This window comes from Diadema antillarum, unplaced genomic scaffold (assembly GCF_040938485.1).
Source record: "Diadema antillarum isolate AM-2024a unplaced genomic scaffold, OU_Dant_1.0 scf00000140, whole genome shotgun sequence".
Classification (NCBI taxonomy): domain Eukaryota; kingdom Metazoa; phylum Echinodermata; class Echinoidea; order Diadematoida; family Diadematidae; genus Diadema; species Diadema antillarum.
The window spans coordinates 1,906,885-1,931,471 of record NW_027271029.1 but is presented as its reverse complement, the minus strand read 5'-3'; the positions used below and the strand labels follow the sequence as shown (position 1 = coordinate 1,931,471).

At 38.7% G+C, this 24,587-nt stretch overlaps 1 protein-coding gene across 1 annotated transcript in view; it reads left to right on the top strand.

Moving 5' to 3' along the window:
• Positions 1-21,041, top strand: part of LOC139721214 (laminin subunit alpha-1-like) — a 52,094-nt gene extending 31,053 nt beyond the window's left edge. The window contains exons 32-49 of the mRNA XM_071632539.1: positions 41-473; positions 784-934; positions 5,675-5,866; positions 6,898-7,015; positions 7,435-7,541; positions 8,321-8,499; positions 9,406-9,550; positions 10,567-10,710; positions 11,499-11,647; positions 12,145-12,333; positions 12,889-13,155; positions 14,679-14,877; positions 16,275-16,452; positions 17,072-17,144; positions 17,958-18,052; positions 18,733-18,863; positions 19,867-20,095; positions 20,890-21,041. Coding sequence (XP_071488640.1) covers positions 41-473; positions 784-934; positions 5,675-5,866; positions 6,898-7,015; positions 7,435-7,541; positions 8,321-8,499; positions 9,406-9,550; positions 10,567-10,710; positions 11,499-11,647; positions 12,145-12,333; positions 12,889-13,155; positions 14,679-14,877; positions 16,275-16,452; positions 17,072-17,144; positions 17,958-18,052; positions 18,733-18,863; positions 19,867-20,095; positions 20,890-21,041 — 3,131 coding nt within the window. The remainder of the gene's footprint in view (positions 1-40; positions 474-783; positions 935-5,674; positions 5,867-6,897; positions 7,016-7,434; positions 7,542-8,320; positions 8,500-9,405; positions 9,551-10,566; positions 10,711-11,498; positions 11,648-12,144; positions 12,334-12,888; positions 13,156-14,678; positions 14,878-16,274; positions 16,453-17,071; positions 17,145-17,957; positions 18,053-18,732; positions 18,864-19,866; positions 20,096-20,889) is intronic.
• The last annotated feature ends 3,546 nt before the right edge of the window (positions 21,042-24,587 follow it).

Genomic DNA, 24,587 nt, shown 5'->3' with positions numbered 1-24,587 from the left:
GTTTGAAGCTCTCAGTGTGCTTATGATCACTTTTGTATAGTCACCCAAGTTGAAACCAACATCCAAACTCTGAGCACGAACGTCGATACGCTGACCGAGTTGCAGAATGTGACCGCCACCCTCCGCTCGGACATCAACGACAAGATCGCCCGACTTCGCGAGAAGCTGCGCCTCGCCCAAAACTCCATCGCCGATTCCAGCCAGCCCGTGCGGTTTGCCGGCCAGAGCTCGCTGTCCATCATCCAGTCAGTGGACACCCTGGCCCTCTACAATGCCATCGAGCTGGACGTCAGGCCAGACCAGCGCGATGGTCTCGTCTTCTTCATGGAGAATCCGGCTGGAGAGTCCTTCATGAGCATCGAGATCATCGCCAGTCGCATCAACTTTCGGTTCAGTGTCAGCCAAGACGTAGTGACGGTCGCCAGCCCCATTGACGTGTGTTGCGGCGACTGGTATCATGTTCTGGCCACACGGTATGTATCCACATGCGTTTCCCTAGCTATTCCAGGAAATATATCTAATAACGTTTTAATGATCTGATGAATGTAGTAACTTTGCGTACCGTGTACCCATCCATGCATACTAACGTCCAATGTCTTATTAGCCTTACAGTTTTCACCACAGAGATGACCATGGTGGCTAAAAGTATCTTATGCTATTAAGACACAATGGAAGGGCAAGACTTGAACTGTGAACCTTCTCATTGAAAGGGCAGTACCTAGTCCACTGGATCACAACACTTTTACCTGACTGCATCATCATGTTTGTCATTTTCCGAAACAGATACGCAGATGGAGGAGAACTGACAGTGACCCTCCTGTCCACCGGTGGCTCATCCAGCAACTATGAAAGAAGCTTCTCAGTTTACGAGAGATTCATGCAGTTCCAGCCAGACACTACCTTCTATGTAGGGGGCATACCAAGTGACTATGAGGTAAAGAAAATAATTAATTTTTTTCTTTTTTTTTTCTTCAGGTGACAAAGATTGAAGATGAAGCTTAAAATGAGAAGTGAATGTAGATCAGTCCAGTTTAAGGAAGTGCACCATTTCTTACACAGCTTGTGTTTTATCTTAAAGATAATAAAAAGTTTTGGTACCTCAAAAGTGTCCTTGAATTTCCTTGTCTTAGTTTGTGTTTCAGGTTAAAGTACCTTTCATATAACTAACACTGTGAGACTTACTCGCCCCAAAGTGCTCTCATGTCTTAGTAATCATGCAATTAACTGCGATCAGCAGCCCCATACGCATAGCGACCAGCAGTCCCATACGCATAGCGTAATCGGGCTTCGCATTGTAGCATTCAGAATCATGACAGATTTAGTATCGCAGGGTAAATGTCAACTTAAAATCCCATAAATTCTTCAATTTGAAGACTTACCAATTAACTTGAAGTATTGAAAATAGGCTTCGGGCAACGTTTGGTTCTGCCTATAGTCCTTTTCTGTTCGAATTGATGACTGAATGAGACTCGGTCGACAGGACCTTAGGAGAGCTACATACAGTACACTGAATACTACAGCCAGTGCATGCGAACACATCACATGCACACAAATTTCAAATCCATGAACGGATAAGATGTTTATGTGCGCATGCGCTGGCCATGGTATCCAGTGTATGTAGCTCTCCCAAGGTCCTCCCGACCGAGTCACATTCAGTCATCAATTCGAACAGAAAGGGACTATTGGCAGAACCAAACGTTGTTCGAAGCCTGTTTTCAATACTTCAACTTAATTGGTAAGTCTTCAAATCGAAGAAATTTTTGGATTTTAAGTTGACATTTACCCGCGATACTAATTCTGTCATGATCCTGAATGCTACAATGCGAAGCCCCATTACGCTATGCGTATGGGGCTGCTGGTCGCAGTTAGCTATGCTTACAATGGGCTGCACGCTGCTGGTCGCAGTCAGTGGTTTTGTACAATATTTATCGACGCTGGACAGCGTCGGCTCTGGTACGAAATCATTATTGCATGATTACTAAGACATGAGAGCACTTTGGGGCGAGTAATTCTCACAGACAACGTACTTTAACCTGAAACACAAACCAAGACAAGGAAATTCAGGGAAGCTTTTGAGGTACCAAAACTTTTTATTATCTTTAATTTGTGTTGAAGCACTTTAATGGTCAGCATACACCCATTTTGAGGAAATGTTGTATTTCATGTACATATAATTTACACTTGAAAATATTTCCAGTAAAATAGACATGGTAAAATACAAAAAAAAAAAGCCAAACACACCCTGATTGGCAGGATATATATTCATCAGCTATCAAGGACCATCAGTTTATTTTGGGTGGATTCTAACTCAGAACTACAACGTCTACCCTTTGCAGTGTATTATTGTCTGTGTTAGTGTTTTACCATCCATCCATGCACCATGCAGTCCCATGAGTAACCACTATGTAATTATCAGTAAAACAGACACTCACATTATTAATTTGATATGTTACAGCAGAGAAGAAGGGCTCTGATACTGATATTTCTGTCATGTATTGCGCCTCACCCTAATCATTTTCTTTTAAAATTATGTGTCATGATATTACATCTTAACTCCAACACTCTTGTAAGTAATCATAACTTTGTGTATATAAGTTTGTGACTAATTCATTTGCCACAGTATCGTAATGTTCCCATAATCCTTTCCATAACAACAAAGTTTGAAAATCTGATGCACAGCTCTCATTGAATGTTGTGTGTTTGACCTTTGTCCCATCTAATCTAGCCTGGCACTGCCCGTGATCTTCTCAGTGAGGTACCAATGTTTCAGTCTTTTTGTATAGTACCCTAGATATTATCATCTCCAGTCTGCAGTTCTGGCTGAGTTGCATTCAAATTCTTATTAGCATTGTTTTAATGTCATTAGGTTACTCAACCACAAATATTTTTGGACTTAAATTTTTATTGATTTATTTATTTATTCATTCATTCATCCGTTCGTTCGCACGTTCGTTCGTTCGTTCGTTCGTTCGTTCGTTCGTTCGTTCGTTCGTTCGTTCGTTCGTTCGTTCGTTCATTCGTTTATTTATTTATCTTTTTTTTTTTTACTGTAATTGCATCCAAAGATATGACATATTTGTAGTCTTAGCACATCCAGACTCCCTTCAGTCGAGATGACTTTTATTTTGTGAAAAAAAAAATGTATATGTATTCCTATATAATCATTTTGGACTGTAGAAGCTGGTTGGTATTCCTCCTAGCTCCAAGCTGCTTGCATTAGAATTATTCTATTGCAAAAGCAATCAAAGCTAGTGATAGTAATTTTCTCTTTCAAAGCAAAGGCAGTCGGAACTGTAAGTGTACTCTTGTATTTCAATCTGTACCTCTTATTGAAAAATTCAACCAGCCCCTCAAATTTGATATGGTATTGAGTTAATTTTTCCAAATACTATCTCTCTCTCTCTCAGTGTCTTCATGCTTTTCTGAACAATTGCAAAAAAGAGATAGTGACCTTCTGTCTTTTGAGTTACACTGTTTGCAACACAGCAGTAAGAGCTTGGAATAAAGAAGACTGATTTTCTGTGTTATATCCTATTCAAATCATCTAATGTTAGAATCTACAGCAATATGTTATCCAATTGTAACTGCCTTCTGACTTGTGCAAATCAGGTAAATTGTTTGTTGAAACTGCATAGAAAGCACTTTAGTTGTGGTTGTTGGTTTCTCCAAGATGCATATACAAGTTGGATTAGTAAATACTGCAATAGTTCCTTTTCTCTGGATTTGATGTTTCAGTTGATATATTTGTTCCACAGAAAACTGATGTAGATGTATGTGAATGTGAAATATATAGATCCCTGTAAGCTGTGTATATCATCATACATACATACATTGCTGTATATTAAACTGAGTTCAATGCGCAAAAGTGAATGAGACTGTGTGTGCATATGTAGAAATATAGAAATATGTATTTCATATTATGCAATTAAAAGCTGCCTCGCACCAACGGCTTCTTTTATTTATTTATTTCAGTTTCTGTCAATGGTATTCAGAGTTTTAGTAATTGTTCCTTTGTTTAATTTCATATCCTATGATAAAGCATAATTTGCTTACATATTAATTTTGTGGTTTCTCTCTGTACTTGTTGCTGTTATTCAAATTTTGTTTGCCAGGATGCTGAAGCAATTGAGGTATAAGTAGCAGACATTCTGTCAATGTTGCCGTATATTTCTTGCATCATTCAAGTTCCTTTCCCTTAGAATTTGTTAACCCACTCCCACATATTTGTTCCATTTCAACTCTCATTTAGTTTCATAAAGTTTCATAAAGCTGTGCATGTCAGTTGTAGAATAAAGACAATTTTGCAAAACTTAAATGTAAATGTGTTGTTGACAGATTCACATATTTCCACAACAGATTTTTGGGCTTGTTAAGAGCCCTGCTGAGAATTTAGAACCTTGTGATAGAAAGTGTTGAACAGTCCAGTGGATGAAGACAAATGTGTATAGATTATATTGTAGAATCATGAAGAAGACAACATTTCCATATGTTTCAGCTGCATGTCTACCATTGTGTGTCTCGACTGCTGGACTCACTTCCAATCTGTTTAGAGGAGAACCTGATATTTTCACAAGCTCATGCTCATAAAAGATGCATTTAGACAGTTGCTGTGTGAGGTTGTAAATTACTTTAAAAGCTCGATAAAAGTTCATTTTACCACAATCAGTTGTAATTTACCTGTTTGATGAGATGAGACCAGTAGGATGAAAGTTTCATCAAACAGGTGAATTACACCTGATTGTGGTAAAATTAACTTTTCTCCAGTTGACTTTCCAATCAAATTAATCTTTTCAGTGGTACTTTATAAGCTGTAGAAACATACATTCAAAATGAAGTATGTAGCTGTAGCAGCCTTGAAATATTTGCTCCCATCCCTTGCCATTCATGAAGAAAGAATGTGATTGTCCTTTATAAATTAGCTTGTTTGTTCATTTATGATGTGTGCTATGAAATGAAAATTCTTTTGCCACAATGTTCAACTCTTCATATTTCTGTTGGGAATCGAAATTGAAGCAACGATTAAGAATTCTGTGAGACAATTCCTTAGAAGTGTCAATCCCATTCTAGACAGAGGTTTCAGAAATTAAATCATGATTGCAAAAGGTATCACTAAAATAGTATAGACAGTGACGTCTATTCATGAGATAGCACTTTTCCATTTACACATCTTCAGACTGATTTCCTTCCATAATTGATAAAGATTTACAAATTGCATGCATAAAAAGATACCTCTCACCTGCTCGATGAACAATGTCTACCAGCAACCTCGTAAATAGTTGTACTGCTAAATTTGTATGTGTATGAAATATACATGTGAGAGGTAGGTACAATAGAATATTTTCAAAATGTAATACAAATTGCAAAAGTAATATCTAACCTCTTTCTTTTCTTTATAAATGAGACAGACACATAAAAAATTGAATCAAACAAGATTAATTTCATTTTTCTATATCTTCAAACTAGTATGGATTTGATTCTTTAAGTGAGCTTTGACCCCATGGTGTTGTTTCCTCTGCTCTTGTTCAGTATCGTATGCATAGCTGCGTGGAGCATATGTAGATGTGCAGCTCAATACTCTGTCACTCTGCCAGACATTTTCAAATCCTCCCCCTTTTTATTTTTACCGTGGTACACATCAGTTATGAGTGATCTCTTTCCATCTATCTTTACACAGACTGATAAGATTTTGAGCCGAGACTTTGAGGGTTGCATTTCTGGAGTGACCTTTGATGGTCAAGAGCTGGACCTCTGGCGGCCCGATGCCCAGGAAGGGTCAGCCTCGTGTTGCCCCACCCCAGTGACTCCCGAAGAGCCAACGCCGAGCTATGTTCCAGGCGTCAGCTTCGATGGGTTCGGCTACTACCAGGTTTGTTTTGGCCTGTGAAGTATTCTGTATTTGCTGCTCATTATGCAGATTTTGCGAGTCGGCTGATATTCTGTGAAAATGTTGCCTCCCATGACTGAAGTGAAATATGTCATATATCGTCTTCAAGGTGGAAAATGGCTCACTTTCTTACTTTTCATGCCAGCGGTCTAGTTCACAATCACAAACTGAACCACCTGCAAGATTGTCGGGCAATCTTCGAATTTGCCAAAGACTTTACTTGAGAAATGTATGGTGAATACTTAGTTAATGAAATGAAGAATTTCACTGAGATAATATCCAGATAAACCATTACTACTTTATCAATGTATTTCTTCTTGCTAACACTCCCTTAATTGTTTTCATTAGAGTCTTGCCTCTTGATTCTGTTATTGTCATAGCTTATTGTTGTTGTCCATCTATCTCTGTTCCCAACATTATGCTACTATTTTGCTTCACTCGAGTACTCTGTAAAAGCAACTTCTTGTAGAGAAATTAACTAAAGATGAACTTTTAGATTTTCAGTTTGTGCATGTGTAAATGAGAGATGTCAAAACTGTTTCTTTTCTGAAGCTATTGATGCAACAAGTAAAAAAAAAAGAAGGAAAGTTGTATGAATGCTTTGCTGCAAGCAAAGCCTAAAATCATTTGACTATATTCATGTCTTCTTCATTCATTAGGTTTTGATATAGTCTATTTTACTGAGTGTTATGTAATTGTGTATACCCTCCCCTCCCCCCCCCCCCCCCCACCTAAAAAAAATAAATTTTGTGCCATTGATCTTTTATGCTTGGTCAAGTAAGATGAATTTTGTGAAGTGTGTCTGTGCTTTCACTGACTGCCAGTACATTTACCAGTAGCATAAATTCATGTTAACAAAATCCAAATAAACAAGTCGCTCTTGTGTCTTTCTTTTCTGTTCACTTTCACCTCGAACAAGACGAAATAATGTATCCTCATTGCAAAGCCTTCCTCATGTGCTGCAATGAAATGTGTCATACGTGCTCTTCTTCGTGTTTGTGTGATCATCCCAGGTTCCAAAGGGAGACTTTGATGTGCGGGATCAGGCCAGGATTTCTCTGGAGTTCCGCACGGTGCTGAGGGATGGTGTTCTCTTCATTGTCACGCGGCCAGATCTCATCTCGTACATTGGTATGTTCGGCTGCCTCTTTCGTTGGACATCTTCTACCCTTTTAACCCGTTGAGGGGGAGTCCCGAGTATACTCTGGCAAGCGTCTATGGGAATTCCAAATGTGTGTCGTAGCATAAACAAACCCTCCTCAACGGGTTAATCCATGATCTATAGCAAATCTATTTTTATCCATTTTCCTTTTTGCCGATGGTATGACACAGTGTGTCAGATGTCATCTTGGTGCTTAGATTCTTTTAGATTTGGCTAAAGGTTATTCGAAATGTGTGGTATGTTAGAGTAAATTACAGGAAATGCTTTCCTGACATCAAACAGTATGAAATTTATTGTTTCTTGTAAATCATCAGTCCAGCTTATCAAAAAGCTAAACTGTTTGCTTCATGTCTGAATGTTGCAAAAACTCTTCTGACCCATGGAACAGGTATCTTCATGGTGGATGGGCGCGTGACCTTTGAGATGAACACTGCCGGTAATGCGAGGTACTCGGTCCCCACATTACGAACGTACGATGATGGACACTGGTATCAGGTGAACAAACGTTGCAGTAAAGTGATGAAAAGATTTATGTTCTGTCATGACCAGCTACATGCATTAACTATGTTTACTCAGTCATGCTGTCATCACAGATGTCTATCAAATTAGCCGCTAGCGACAAGTTACGTTCACACAGTGCTTACCATGGATGATAGGACGTATAGTTTAGCTAACAACAAAGTATGCTTGATGATATGAGGACGTGCAATGCATTGGCTACAATAACCCCTATTTCATGCTTACCAAGCTTTTGTGCATGGGTGTTGATTTACTGAAAGTATTCCAGTGCTCAGAGGGCAAGTGTTACCCGTGGACTTGTTAATTCTCGGTATCGCCAATGCGCAGAAAACTTCTGCGCACCCTAAAGAGTCCTGTCACAGATGCACTGTGGGATTCCTTGGTGCCATTGTCGCTTCTGGTTGTCTTGCACGCGCCGCAGTTCCAGAAATGAGGAAGACTCTTGATAGTGGCTGGTGTATGCGGTGACTGTAGAGAACTCCTGAATGGAAAATGTGGATACAATTGAGAATTAAAAAGCAGCAGTTGACTATTGACGGCAAGATACAACGTCATTTTTGTTACCACCCACAATGAATACATCACACACTCTTTGTAGATATCATTGAAAAGAAACTGTCTTGGATGGGATCTTGAACAATCTTCAAAACAAAATCCTAAGATGTACAGAAACTTTACATTAGTTTATTCATTCTTGTATGCACAATGTTGTGATCAAACGTATCTTTTCTGCCCACCTTCCGCAACGTTTGTAGGTGACTGCCAGCTTCAACGGAACCCACTACAGTCTGGAGACACGCTTTGCCAACGACTCCAGCGACGTCCTGGAATCCTCCACAAGGAGAACCTTAGCCCCAGTCGTCTTCTTCAACTTGCAGTTCTCCCCCAAGCTCCTCCTCGGGGGAGCCGACCCCAGCATATCCAGAACTGTGGTGTGAGTAAACCTGAGTATTTCATCCATAGCTGCTCAGATGTTCAGTATTCAGTTCATACAATTTTTCAGTTTAGTATGCTTCAGTTGAATTAATTGGGTGTGGTTAGTTCCATTCAATTCAGTTTTAGTCTTTTTCGTACAAGTCATTTCAGTTCATTTCATATCGACTTCAATTACATTCTACTTATGTACAAATGCCGAGATGTTTATTTTGAAACAATACATGAGATACTTCAACAACAAGGCATTACATATGTATCTGTATGGTTAGCATCTTCCATGTACTTTAAATAAAATGGAGTAATGTGAATTTCTTGTAGGAATATTCATCCTATCAATGAATGAACATTGTGATGTGTTCATTTAAAAAAGTCTTACAGTGCCAGTCATTGAATTCATATTTTGGCCAATGACATAAAGTTCTTTGTCAGTTTTGCTATTACATGTTATGATATAAGATACATAACAATAGAATTACTAAATGGCACAGTACCTGTGTATGTCTACACCTTTTAAAAGCCCTAGATGTTAAAACACTGAATGCATGGATGCCATGTGACACCTGGAAAAGATGTATTGTAGCTGGATGCGAATGACCGGCATGGCATTCTTTAAATCTGGTGACATATTCTCCTGCATTCCTCTTATCACCTTCAAGTCACTCTTGTCATATGAAGCTGCAGAGATAAAACGCTGTGCACTTAGTCTTGCAGCGTTTTGTGTAGCACTCAAGCGAGTCACAGTTCATTTCTGTCAGAAAATGACAGGAAATCCATCGGGTATTCGACTGTGTGTTTGCTTCATGTTTGTTTATTTGTTTGTATGTTTGTTTGTTTGTTTGTTTGTTTTTTTGCTGTTTCATCATCGGAGACATTGGGGCATTTTATGTTTACTGTGTGATTGCAGGCGTGGCCCGACCAACCTCGGCTTTGCAGGCAGCATAAGAAACTTGGCCCTCTCAAACGACTCTCTGGACCTCACTCCAAGAGAGATAACCAACACATCCAGTCTCCCGTATGAGGGTGTGTCCTTCTCACCCATCCTGGAAGAGGTAAACATTTCAGCAATCTTCTCCTTCTGTTAAACCTGTGGCAGCTACTACTAATTGCTCTCATCATTCCGGGGGGAATTTGTATCAGCTACTGTAAAAAAGATTATTTTTGCGTGAGTAATTTTTCACGCTCGGCTGGGTAAGATGAGTTTCACTTGTTTTTAATTCTGCAGAATCAAGACATTGACCCCAGAAACATATGGCATGCAAAAATATTTGTGTGCTTTTATTTTTGTGTTAGCTTCTGGTTGTGCGAAATGCGCAAAAATTTCAACACTGCAAAAATTTCCACTTTTACAGTATCCACTTCAGAGGCTGCTTTTTAAAATCTGTTGCTCCCTCATTTTGTTTTTATACTCTTCATTAGAAGCTTAGAGTAATTTTGAAACACATCAATGAGCTTTTGTTCTTCAACATATGGGGCTCTTTAAATAGAGTCGTATCTAACGAACAAGAGTAACTTGATTCTTTTTGTTTGTATTTTTTAATGAGAGAGGCATGCGCTTCATTCAGTATGTGACGTTGATAAGGCATTGCTGCGATTTGAACTGAGGATTGTCAGTGCTTACAGTAGATGTGCAACTGCACTCATTCTCATTTGAAAGATGTGACTGCATCCGAGATAAGATCAGAGACAGTCAAAAAATAGGGGTCACTATAAGATTTTCAGGAAGTGATGGGTACAAAGAGTTCAACATCTTGGCAAACATTTGATTGTGCATTTCTCCATGACTTGCGTTCGCTTTGTATTTTCTTGATCTGCATAGTCGAATGGACTCAATGTGTCAGGTGTATGATTGTCTTAAATAGTAACTTCCTTTTTCACATGGAAGTTTGAAGTCAGTCATAACTCAGTAGTAAAATATACATACATGTGTTCACCTGTGTCTTGTTGCTGCATAGTGAAAGGAAGAATTGGATCTGCTCCATGATAATCATTCAAGTTCCCCAAGTCTATGCAGTATCTTTTTACTTGGGCCACTATGGAAAGCTATGTTTGTTCTTCCATTTGGCAGGTCGTTCCAGGCATTGGCTTCTCTGGCGAATTTGCGTACGCATCGCTCAACATTGGTGACGACGCCATCGAGACGGTGGATTTCCGCTTCAAGACCATGGAACCCCATGGCATCCTGGTCTACAGCTACGACACCACAACTTTTGTAAGTTGCCACCACAATTGCCTTTTTGGCACAGCCCATGATGCAGTCAGTACCACCTAAAAAGAAAAAAAGAAAAGGGATGATTGCAACTGATTGACAAATTGCCCTACATCGACGTAAATAAGCACTGAATTGATCAGTGTTTTAGGAGTAGCCATGATAAAAAATCATGGGCGTACATACTCGAGCAGGATTCGAACCTACGACCTCCTGATCACCGGACAGGCGTCATCCCCACTAGACCACCAAGCTTTCGCCCGAAAGCAAGTGTTGGTTCTAATCCTTATAGCATGCAGCGGGTACTGCTTTGTTATTCAAATTCATGATTTGTAGATTTCATTAGTAGTAAATCATTTCCATGATTTGTAGGGCAATTTGTCAATCAGTTGCAATGAAAACATCTCGACGGAAGAAAATCATGAATTTGGAAAAGGGATGATGTTCAAAGAGCAAAGAGAACATTTGAGCCGCATTTATTCAGGCTGATGACAATAAATAGTTTTATGTTGTTGAGTTAATCAAATGTGACATCACTTGGAGATTGTGAAACAGCGTCACTGCTATTTCTGCTGTGATAGACTTAAAATCTTGTTCGTGTGTACAAAATCACATGTGTGTAAATACTGCAATATCTTGCAATTGTCTGAAATCGCCATGCGACAGGGACAAGGTGGATTCTTGCAGAATTCTACTCAGACACAAATAATTAAGTCAGTGCATCAGGAAACAAATTTCCATATTTATTGAATTGATGTCCACCTTCTACTGGTCCTGTCTCATTCTTCCAGAACAAGCTGCTGTATGTGACCTTGTATCACGGCAACATCTTCGTCCAGTACAACCTCGGGGACGGTCTGTCCGACCCCCTGCAGACCAGAGGGCTGAAACTCAATACCGGCCAGTGGCAGTCGGTCAGGCTCGCCTTCAATGGACTCACGTAGGTCAAATTCTTTCAAAGCTACGGCTGTCCCCACGTCACCTGGAATCAGTTCTTAAAGCCATGGCCCCATCAACGTGCAGTAGATCTTATCCTCAATTTCTCATTTGTATTCATATTTATTCATGGTCTCATTTGCATCTCATTTTGCATCACATATTCATCCTTATTCATTTTACTCCTTCAAATTTCATACAATCACATACTTCTAATAATGCAGTTGCTTTCTGAATATGAGGTGTACATCGATATAGTTCTTTGGCATATACGAAGAAAAATAATATAACTAGACTGGTGTTTGTTCCCTGTTATTACACCTGTACAGCAGTAAAAATTGTGTGTTATTCAAGCCATTTTCTTTCTAATCTCTGCATTCATAATCGTAACAATGGCATCTTCTTTTCAACATGTGTAGTTTAAGAGTAAAAATCTATGATAGTTGATATTTTGGTGGTGAAGTGAAACTGATACAAAAAACTTTTTGTGATCCCTAACAGGGCCTCCCTGCAGGTGAACAGTGAATCCACAATCTATGGTGCATCCCAGTTGAGCTCTACAGGCATCGCCATCCAGGGGGCACTCTTTCTAGGCGGGGTGCAGTCGACCATACCGGTCCTCATCGGAGGCGACTACCCCATCCGACAGTCTCTAAAGGGTGATGTTGCAGACTTTGCTGTAAACCAGATGTAAGTCGTTTCTCCTGTTTGTAAACTCAGACAGTGTTACGTACAGTGATTATGTGTACTTTTGATAATTAATTGCATTTTCCAATCTTAGCTTATAAAAACTTGACAGTAACACTTTTATGAACATGTTTTTTTTTCTTTACATTTTGTGTGTTTTATGTAGATTTATGAAGTTATTAAATTCCACCACCTCCCATAAATGCCTTATTAGACATATACCACAAGAGTTCAAAATGGTGCATTCTTTGTAATGCTGATTTGTTATAAGTACTCTGCTTGAATATCAAGTGATGCTCAAATATATCTCCTGTGCTAGTTTTGCACCTCTAACCTGTTGACTTTTGGAATATAATTTTGCTGCAGATTTTTATCATTATGTTCTCATCAAATTGGCAATTCTGAATTGTTTTTGTTTAATTGTTTTACATGCCCTATAATGCTTTGTGACATTGCAGGTGAGGTTTATGAGTTGTTGAAAGGCATCTAGTGATGTTTTTGAATTCCTAATGTTCAACATTTTAAGTTAAATTTTCCTCTGATTTTTATGTCATGCAGATCACCCAAGCTGAATGACCCCAACACCGCTGTTAGAACACAGGGAGTGGATTTAACTGGGGTGCCACCGGCGGTCACTTCCCTCCCTCCCCTCCCCTTTGTCACCCCTCCCCCGCCCACTGGTTCTGGCATCCCAGAGTCCTGTGCAGCTCCTGTCCAGGTGTTCCCTTACCCAGCTGACCAGGGGGTGGTCAGGTTTGGCCTGACTCGGGACAGCTACCTGGCCGTCGGTCTCAACAGCCAGGAGAAGAAATACTTTTCGACCACGTGAGTCTTGGTCCAGTGGACACAACGTAGTTGTACTGTTCACCTGTTGTGTTGCTGGCATACTTGGCCTGAGCTTGCTGAGCTATTTCATAAACATTTAGTTCAATCCAAAATGTTGAGACTTAATGTATTAAGAAATGGAATCTCTCGTGGGTGAAAAATGTGACAGTCCAATGAAAAGACTAGTGTGATTAGATTTGAAAATTGAATTGAATTGAATTGAAAAATGGTGTTTTACTGATCAATATCTTTCGCAGCCCGGAGGCTGAATTACAGACATTGTTAACAAATGGCCATGAATACATTAATAATACTCACAAAATACAGTGTAGCAATGAAAAAAAAAATACATAAAACAACAAAGGGTCAATCTTATTTATCTTAACCATTGCACAATTAGATTAACCTATGATACAAAACAAAAACAGATATTACAAATACAATATATTACTGTTCTCAATAATTATAGAAATAAAAAAAAATGAATTTATATTAATTATGTATGCCGGTCATTTATGCTTATTAATTAATACAGATGTTGTGTTGTCATACGGCTCAAATCAACACATTTTACGCGACAAAAATAATCAGTTTATCAAAGATGATCAAAGATAGTCAGATAAACAAGGTAATCAGATAATCATACGGCTCAAATCAACACATTTTACATAACAAAAATAATCAGTTTGATTTTTAAAAAAATAATTCCTCACAATTTTCTCTTCGTAATATACATAAACTCCCATATCAGAATATGGGAGTTTATGAGATGAGGAGAATCAAGTAATCCCTCGTTGTCAATAGTTTCAGATAATCTGCCCCCCTGATTGCCGAAATTCAGACAAATGGGGTGAAGAAGAGATATAAATGGTAGGGGAAACAGAAACATGGAAAGGCACATTGAGTCTGAGTATGATTTTGAGTTCAGATTTGTTTCTGTATGGCTACAATGGAAGCGCTGGAACACTTCCAGGTTTAGTCCCTTCTGAAGGACTAAGTGATGAAAACAGAAGTGCCTTGCCTGTTGAGACCATCACCAGAGGACTACGCTCAAGGTCTGTGGTCCACAACAGTCCTCCAGATTAAAAGACTAAATTGGCATGACATGAATGATCTCAAATGCAGAGGCAAATCAATAAAAAGAAATGAAAGAAACATCAAAAGTAATGAAAAGAACAAATATATACAGCATACTGTAAAACAAGGAACGTTCGTGTGCATTTTGATTTCGCGAATTTCGCAAGAGCCAAGATTTGCAAAATTAAAATGCACATGAAAGTTCTTGTCTACACTATACGCATTGAATGTTAGAGGCAACTTGCGAAAATTTCATGCCGCTAAAAAGGCCATGAAAGTTTCATGTGTGAAAATATTGTGTTTTAGAGTGTAGTGGTTGCATACGATACTGCTCATGGAGCTACAAATACTATCTCGTATTGTTGAGTCTTATTCTAGACTGGATTAATTGAATACTATTTTCTTTTTATCCACTTTCTAATCTCTTTCCTTTCTCTCTCTCTCAGCTTTGTTCTCTCTTTTGAGTTCCGTGCTCTCTCGCCCGACGGCATCATGCTTTACCTCGCCAACGGCTACGAGAGTCCAACGCAGTTCATGTCCCTCATCATGGAGGGGGGCTTTCTCAACCTCTTCATACTGGACGGGTCAAGGCAGCTGACCATGGCCAGGACGGCCTTCAAGTACAACGACGCTCAGTGGAGAACGGTGAGTGTCCATCATCATCATACAGCAGCATCCCCAAAATACATATATGGTGTGTCTAAGCCATGTCTGCATGCTCAGAAATGAAGCAAAGCAAACCAATCGAATGCATCCCATACCATACCATGCCAGATTTGGAGTGTTTGAGTGCTCAGTGGAGAAAGCATGCCTCATGAGCTATTTTTAGAGAGGGTCACATGTTTTGTAGCAACATGGTCATGCACCTGGGCCCCATCTTATCAATTGCAACTTTACGATTGAATGCAAATCCATCTTATAAAAAAGTTATGATTGAAATTAAGACGGAGAACTGCAATCAATCAATCACAGGTTGCAATTGAGTATATGAATATAAGAACGACCCAAGTCCATGGAAGACCATTTCAAGTAAACTAAAAAAAAAAACTTCATATCTTTTTTGTTTGTCCAATAATATTCTATTTAACTGTGATGGGAAGGCAACATTGTATATACAAATTAGAACATATATTATTATGACAATTAACATTAACATTAATTGTGGAGAGGCCATTTTGTGTGATGGACTTGGGTCGTTCTTTGATTCATATGGACTTGGGTCGTTCTTTGATTCATATACATGATATTCTGCTATAGAGATGAGAGAAGGACGAGAGAGGGCGCTATAATATGAATGTAAGAATGACCCAAGTCCTTCATTCTTACATTCATATAAGATTTAACTCATTTATTTCAGGCACTTCCGGGGGTAATTAGGATTTATCATTTAACACAAGATGAGTCCATGCATAAGCTACAATTTCCCATGTCAAACTGAATTTGGCCAAAAATTGGACTTGGGTCGTTCTTATATTCATATACTCAATTGATTGCAGCTTTCAAGAGATTTGTGATTGATTGATTTCTATCACAAGTTTTATAAGACAGGGCCCAGGTGTGATAACTCTTCTTATAGGTATCCCAAACAAAGAGAATCAACTCTTTGCATTATGATGTATGTGTGTATTACACACATTCTCTGCCAACCACTGGTATGGTTATGGTATGCTTTTGGAGCACATTGGGAAGTGGTCCACTTTTGGCATGGTTTAGTACTGTATGTTACACTTGAGGAGCATTCAAGCGCTTCTCTCGCTAGGATATGGTACAGTACAGTATGCTGTAGGAGAACGCTTGAATGCACCGTATGTAATGAAGTGAAGTACTGTGATAGCGAAGTAAAATTGGCACCAGGTAGATTTTTTCCTGAAGTGCTGTACATTCTGTCAATGGGTCAATGGCAGTGTCTGTCATTCTACACTAGAAGTCATGCTGCTGTGTTGAGCAAATTGTTGGACAGAGGATAGGTTTCTCCAGTTTACAGAATGCATTGTTACAGTTCTTGCACTGTTTTTGAGTGTCAAAATATTCCCACCCCACAGTTGACCATTCTGAAGATCAACGGCTTCGTCGTTCTCCTGGTGTCGGAGACCAAGGACTACGTGCGGGAGAACAGCGACTTGATCGGGGATGCGTCTGCCTTCCTCGAGGTGGACACTGACCTCTACGTGGGAGGTCTGGGACCCCGGGTCTTGGCTGGACAGGTCATCGTCAATGTGAGTCAGTCAATGACCATTGTGGCACGGACTTTTACACCAGTGTTTTTTTTTTTTTTTAAAGAGATGGTTAGATTACAATTCAGAACAATGTCATTCCTGTGATTGCTGTAGCAATGCATTTTTTTATGTCTATACATAATTCTTATTGTCAAGCAATGCTTTGAAAGCAACTATTGCTATTGATGTGGGAAGGACTTCACCTTTAAAATTAGGCAGTTTGATTTTTGAGTCATAATTTTTGTATCTGTATGTGTGTGCATGTTATGTCAGATAATAGTGGCTTCATTGTCAAACAATGTGCTTGGAATTGTGAGTAAAATGTTGAGAGCTTGTTACCTTGATAGTTGAAGATCTAAAAATGTGTTAGATATCTTAGATCTTGTCTGGGCCAACCGGTCTGAAGTGTGTGCAAAACTTCTTTAGCATCATCAAACTTAAATCAGCACTCAGAGCTCTGAGCTGGGAGAAAATAGAAACCCAGTCTATTGGGGGCTTGTCTCACAAATCAGCTATGGGTTGTATCCAACTGGAGTTAGGTGCATCACTAGTGCCATTCCTTTCAAATGTTGATGACCAATTAACCGTTGCCTTGTGCTATTCAAATCCTTCACAGAGCCGAGATACTTTCAACGGCTGCATCAGGAGCATGACGATAAGCACGGAGACAGAGACCAACATTCCCATTTCACTCGAGTAAGTGGCAGAACCCTTGAAAGGAGAATTTTGCCCCCATGGAGAAAATAGTTGTGAGCAAAGTCAGTGAAGTAAACTGTGATCGATGGGCGAAATGTTGAGCAAAATTGGACAATCATCTGGGAAGTTATGACTGTGTGAATGCTATAATGTTATAACATTGCTGGGGTGACAAGACCTTGTATCTGCAATTTTGGTGAAAATGACTTTTTTGGATTAATGGTCAAATAATGGGTTAAGTGATGTCCTGTCCAAATCCCAACTGTCTTACTCCAAAAATGAAGCCGCCACAGCACATCAAAGGAAAGGCTCTCCCATTTGCCACAGTGCTTTGGTTGCCATGTTTTTTGGCTCTCCTGAACATTTGACATTTTGTAGATACAAGGTCTTGTCACCCCAGCGACGATAAGCTGTGGTATATTGTTGGAAACCAACTGCGATGGCTGGGTTGTAGATTGAAGTATAACCAGTGGATCCTTGTGTTTTTTTTTCTTCAAGTCAGGATAAATTCAAGCCTTGCGAGTAACTCTCTGTGAGACTGCTTTAAATTGTGATCTGATCTGGATAAATCATTCCCTCAATCTGTATTGCTTGATTTCATACAGTGGCACATTTGTTTTTTTCTTCCCCAAGCCTCAATTTTTTTTTTTGCTCGCAAAGATAGATTCTTAGTGTAAACAGCACTAGAAACACAAAGTCAGCAAACTGATATTTGCCACAAAATCAGGATACATTGCTTCACCCAAAGACACAGCATCATTTATTAGAAATAAAAATTTTCTTTTGCTTATTTCTATTTGTCTCAAACTCTAGTCCAGCGAATGAGGACTCCAAGAACATCACAACGTGTCGGCAGAACCCAGTCAGCCTTGGCGGCCATTTTGACGGCAGTGGCTGGCTCTTACTAGGTAAGGACTTGGGATTTTTTTTTTTTTTTTAGCGGGAAGCTACTCCCAAGGTTACACAATTATGATATGAAGCACAGAAGTTAAGAAATAAACAAGATGGTCATTATATGAGTACTGGTCTTAGTTTCATTCATGGATTACTTCTTATGTACAAATCAATTTATTAAGAGTGTGCAACTTTGATATCAAGATGCCACTTTTATTGCTGTGTGGTGGAAAACAACAAACAACCAAATTAAATGTGTGTTCAGCTGTTAGTACACGTAAATCTTGCCTAAAGGTGAATTTTACTCCAGTGATTAAAAACTCAGGTTAAACACTCATCTTTTTGACAATGCTACCTAGGTTTGAATTATGCATGTCATGGCTATTATTCTGTTATGTGCAGTAGAGTATATTATCATAGTACCTTTGCATTATTAATATCCTTCATTATCATTATTATCAAATGATGGAGAACTTGTTTTTGCCTCACCCATATACACGGTACTCGGATATGAGTGTCAACATCACCTGTATTGTAATAGATTTTGGTTCTGAAGGGGTATGTCTACCTCATAGCACACATAAAGGTACGTCTTCCACAGGTGTGACACATTACTGACTGAAATTGTGTAGTAGTGATAATAAATCTGTGCTTTCTGTATTAATTGTTTAATCCTCTATCTCTCGATGTGCAGAGTCCCAGTACTCTGTGTCCAGCCAGTGGTCATTGTCGATGACCATCAGTACCACGGAGCGAGAGGCTCTGCTGCTGGTCATCCCAGAGGACACCCAGAATTTCATCACACTCGAAATCGCAGATGGCACGGTGAGAAAAAAAAACCCCACAAACACACAACTTTACATGCTCCTTTTTTTACTTACAGTTATATGCTTTGAGATGACCTGAACATACACATTCTGAGAAAAGCTTAGATGTTTCTATGCTGTGTTTTTAAAAAGAATTCAAACTTAAAAAAAAAACGAGTAGAGAGAAGTAATCAATTTTACAGAAGAGTTCCAGTCCATTGTTTAAAATGTTTCAAAATATCAGTCTATGTGAACTGAAAGGATGATAGGAAAAGATATGAGGAAATCATACTGAACTGTCTAGTAACATGAACATACTGAAATCAAACATTTCTTCTCTGTAAGTTGTCCAGAAAGCAAAGTCATACCAAATTTCAAGAGTCACGAAATGAACACTCTGGTGCAAATGTTTGTAACATTTAGTCAGCACCCTCTATCATGAAGGAGAAATCTCAGAAAAGGGAGAGATGAGAGAGAGAGAGAGAGAGAGAGAGAGAGAGAGAGAGAGAGCGAGAGATCAAGCTTGAAAAGTTAACTTCGACCCTCAGGCTTTGATCAGTGTAGTATTTATGGATGGATGGGATTTCTCTTCGCTGCTTTGGCAACTGTGATTATTGGATCGTACAATCATGCCACATGATCCATTTCTGTACACTTTTCTTCTTTTCTGTTAGTTCAAGTTAACGTCGTTATGACTGCTATGTAACATTGAACCAAAGAAAATGGAAAAGTGCTATAACAGACAATTAGTTTTGCCTCCAGAAACTATGGGGAGGGGGAGGTATATGATAATGATGATAATGATGTTACCAATAAGTACATACATAATGATGGTGTTGATAATCACGATCATGAAGATAACAATGACATCATAGTGATTTAATATTTTTACAGAAATTGTGACTTTTGACTTGATACGTCGAGCTAATGACTTGTCAGTGCATTGAAGGGAAAGAGGAATATCCTCAGACGGTGGTTGCGTAAGTTAATGCACACTATTCTTTGGTCCTCTCTGTTCCCAGGTCAGAACGGTGGTCGGTGTGGGCTCCCCGACATCCCTCATCCTGCGGTCAAGCCAGATGGACTCTGGCTACGGCCTCTGCGATGGTCAGCCCCACACCATACTCCTGTCCATCCAACCGGGCCTGATTGAATTGACCGTCGACGACACCGGCACTGAATCGCTGCAGATCAGTGGCCAGTCATCCTTGTCTATCTCTAACAGCCCACTCTACATCGGAGGTGTTCCAAGTAAGTCTGACTGTGTGATGATTATGATTGATAGCAAAGATGATGGCAATATTGTTGACGATGATAAGAACATATATGTAGCACTCATTCTATCACATCTCATGCTCTTAGGACTTTATATATTATATCATTAAACAATCTACATTTGTCCATGCGGTTATCTCCGACAAAGCTTACATGAAAGATTAGCAATGTTGGAACGATCAGAGCAACTTAAAGACCAGTACTCTTCCAAAGACAGTTTAGTTGAATATACCATTGAAATTTGTCACAGAAAAGTGGGGACATAATATTCCTATTTCATAAACTTTTTTCTTTTCTTTTCTTTTCTTGCACTGGTGAAGGTTGAGGCAGTGTAAATTACAATATAAATGTTTCAGGATTGTGATGGGCACATTATAATCAGCGATAGTATCATCTGGACGAAGTCAAGTGCAAGAAAGGAGATACATTGACCCAAAACTTCTAATCCGTAATGAAGAGATGGATCAGAAGAGTGGTATAAAGATGTTGAGTTGTTGTACCACAATACCTGCCACTCCCACTGAAATAATAATGATAAATAATAATAATAATAATTGCATTTATATGGCGCTTCATACTGACGTTTCTAAGCGTACTCAGAAATGCTGATAAGTGAATTGGGACATGTGTGACTGTGCATAGCTGCCAATACTGCAGGAAATGAATAAATTCCTTGCATTGAGATATGAATATTCATCAGAATCTCAACACTCTGACAATGTCTGTGTCAACTAGTATTTCTCTCTTTCTGCTCCCTCCACCACATCCAGGTGATGCCAACGTTCCCTTGGTAACGGGAATCATCACCACGCCCTTCTTTGGCTGCATGGAGTCGCTGACCATCGGGGACACCAGCTATGATCTCTACGACGCAGAGGCCAGCAGTGGCTTCATTCTGGGATGTCCAAGGCCCATACCCTAAAAGAGGGGGGAGACATCTCCCTCATCATCTCATCTGGGTCATCATCACCTTGATCATCCTCCTCATCTTCTGTTCTTGGTTCTACTTTTGCATTACATACTTTCAGTCGCAAGGGAGCAAAAGTGATACAGCGTCACATCCACCATTGACTTAGTGAATTAATTTCAGATTGGACTTGGCTTGTTCCTCTTTGATGCCAAGTTTGATCAAAAACACCTGTCCCACTAAAGAGAGGTCTTAGTTTAGACCTGTCATGATGTTGCTCTGATGCCACTCAGAATAAGTAGGAAATGCACACTTTTGCCATATCCCTGAATGGTCCATTTTGTCCTTGGTAGTGCTAACCATAATTGTCCACCACTAGTAAAAATCAAGTTGATTATTCACTCTGCTGAATTCAAGAATGGTATGTTGCCAATTTGAGGATTTCAACATGCATGAACCAGACAGATAGTCCACATATTTTGGTCCTTAACATGTCTGCAATGCATTTGGGCATTTGGGATTTGATGCTCTGAGCATACAAATATGACATTATTATTGTATTTTACCTCATTTACTCTGCCATGTACTGCTGAATGTCTCTATCTTTCCTTGCTGATCAAATATGGCTGAAATGTATTTTGAAAGGCTGAATTTCTCTTTCGGGGCTTTTGACTTGCTACAAACCTCTGTCAGAATTTTGCACAGGACTTCATTATAAGCCCTTGTACCCGTTTGATACTACATATCGTGTGAGATGCGGGCAAAATGCACATATACACATGTCATGTAGCCTCAAGAAACCTGTGACATTTCTCTTAAATGTCATTGAAATGTAGAGTATGTTGTTCACATGTCTTTCACAATTCTTTCTAAATACGACCAGTGAGATTAAATACCAGAAAAAATGTCTTTAAATGTCTTTAAAAATATAGTAGGTTACTAGATTACCTGCTCTCTTTTTATTGGTAGACTGCAAAGATAAATATGAATGACTATATACTAAGTCTTTGTCAGAAAATACCATTACATTGTATTTATGGCTCTGTATCAATATGTCTAGTAGATCAATCTATCAACGAGTAGTCTGTCAGAGAGAAATAAAATGACTGATTGCTTTTATGGCTGAAAATCTAAAGCAAGTTGTTTCCTTAATCATCCTACTGAATCATGCAAACTTACATTGTATGTCCTTAATGCCCTCTCTTTTAGCCTATTGTTGTCATTTAGGAATGGACAAGTAAGCTTATGAAATTGTTATCATTTTGTTTGTGACTATTTTGTTTTAAGACCTGCATACAAGCCATTAATGTTTAGTAATTTAAAGCAGGTTGTTTCCTTAAAAACTTCCTACAGAATCATACAAAATGATGTGATTAATGTTCTTTCTTTCTTGCCTTGTTAAATGTGTTGTCATTGAGTATTCGACCTATGAACTTCTGAAATCATTATTTTTTATGTCTTTATTTTGTTTTCAGACCTGCGTACATGCCAATCATATTAGTACTTTAAAGCAGGTCATTTCTTCAAACATCCAACAGAATCATGCAAAGTGATGTGATTAGTGTACTCTTCGCCTCATTTGGGTGAATTCATTCGGGAGTGAACAAGTGAACTTCTGAAATAATAATTGTTTTTTGATATGGCTATTTTGACCTAGAGACCTAAATACATGCCAGTCATGTGTAGTGCTTTAAAACAGATTGTTTCTTCAAAGGTCGCTTTGTCAGAGATCCTACAGAATCATGCAAAGTGGTGGGATTAATGCACTTTCTTTTCGCCTTGTTAAAGGTGTATTCATTGAGAGTTCAACAAGTGAATTGCTATTATTTTGGATAGGATTACTTTGTGTCAAGACCTGAATACAAGCAAATCATGTTTAGAAATTTAGTCTCAGTGTAACGGTGTGTTCAGGTATCAGCAAAGATGTCACATTTTTCATATCAATTAACATAGTGACTGTTACCCTTGGATGAAATCCACATATGTACACTGGACACATAAACGTTGGGAGTGCATAGTGGCTCCTAAACATTTGTTCTCTTTGAGATGACAGTAGACTTTGATTGAATGTTTGTCAATTTGTTAATGGAACTCATTGTGTTTGTCTTCAGGCAATAAAGATAGAGATCTATTAAGACTGATGCATAGGTAGTGACAGGCCACGGAAGGGTAAACTCAGCAATACGGACAAGCGTAGTGCAGCTGCTCACTTGGCTTACATACATGTTATGCTTCCCTCCTATTTTTATCCCATCTGTCTGTCTGTTTGTATGTTGTTTGTTTGTCTTTCTTTCTGTCAATCTGTCTCTTCCACCTATGCCACACCTTGATATTTCAAAACCTTGATGAATTACAGTTCACCTTGATAACTGTGTGTCTTTCAACTGTTAGTTGAAGAAAAGTGTTATATTTGACTGTGTAGTATGTGCACGTAGAGTGTGAAAATGTCTGCTGTGAAAAAAAGTCAATCTTCTATTTTCTGCGCAATAAATTGTTTTTATCAGAGAGAAAGAAAAAATATGTTCATTTTCTGTCATGAGTTTTATTTTGAAGGTACATGCAGCAAATTAATAATCTTTATCAAATTTTTAAATAATTTTTTTGTGCTAAATACATGTCAGCACAGGTTACTGTAAATGTTGATATTTTCACACGACTGATTTTTTGTGCTTTTGCTCTTGAATTTGGGTTGTGCAATTGTTAACCCTTTCAAAATGTGCAGATAAAACAGAAGATATTTTCATGGGTTTAGGAATACGTGCTAGCCAAAAGTAGCATGAAATACGTGAAAATTAATGTACCACAAAGATTTCTGTGTTTACAGTAATCAGAACAGTGTTGGTCATGCTTAAGCACCACTGCACACATTTTGTGTGTGTAATTTACACAGATTTGCAGAATTTTTCTTGTTTAAATGCAGGTCAATTTGAATGCAGGAAATGTAATCTTTGTGTTGGTAAATCTTGCACAAATCAATAACCTTTCAATGTTGATGCCCTGCTCAAGTTTTATTTTTCTGAACTCCCAAGAAAATAACTACAAATAAAGAGTGTTTTTTTAGCATTTTCTGCATTTTCAGACTGGAAATAAAACACAATTGAGATTCAGGATATTGTACAATGTAATATACAATTTAATGGTCACAGTAACCAGCTATACAATAATACACACAGCATAAAACTGAAATACCACTATCACCATCATATATGCTTTTGTCTGCCATAAAATCTTCATCAAGTCTCATTACGCGGCTATACATTATCAACAAGCAGATTATCACAGACTTCTTATAGAATGTCTTTTAGTACAGTTATAGATTTAAAGGAACCAGGGAAAGATGGGAGGAATATTTTGAGGATTTTAAAAAGAAGGTCAGCTCTGCATTTGTATAAAGAGCTTAACAAAATTACAACAAGCATGTTTGAGTTGCAGTTAACTTATTTGGGAACCTGGTTGGTACCAATGATTTTAAAACAAGAAACAGATTATAGATTGGACAGTCATCCAATTTTGTTCAAGCTGTGGAATCATGCATCAAACTCAAATACATCAAAAAGACAT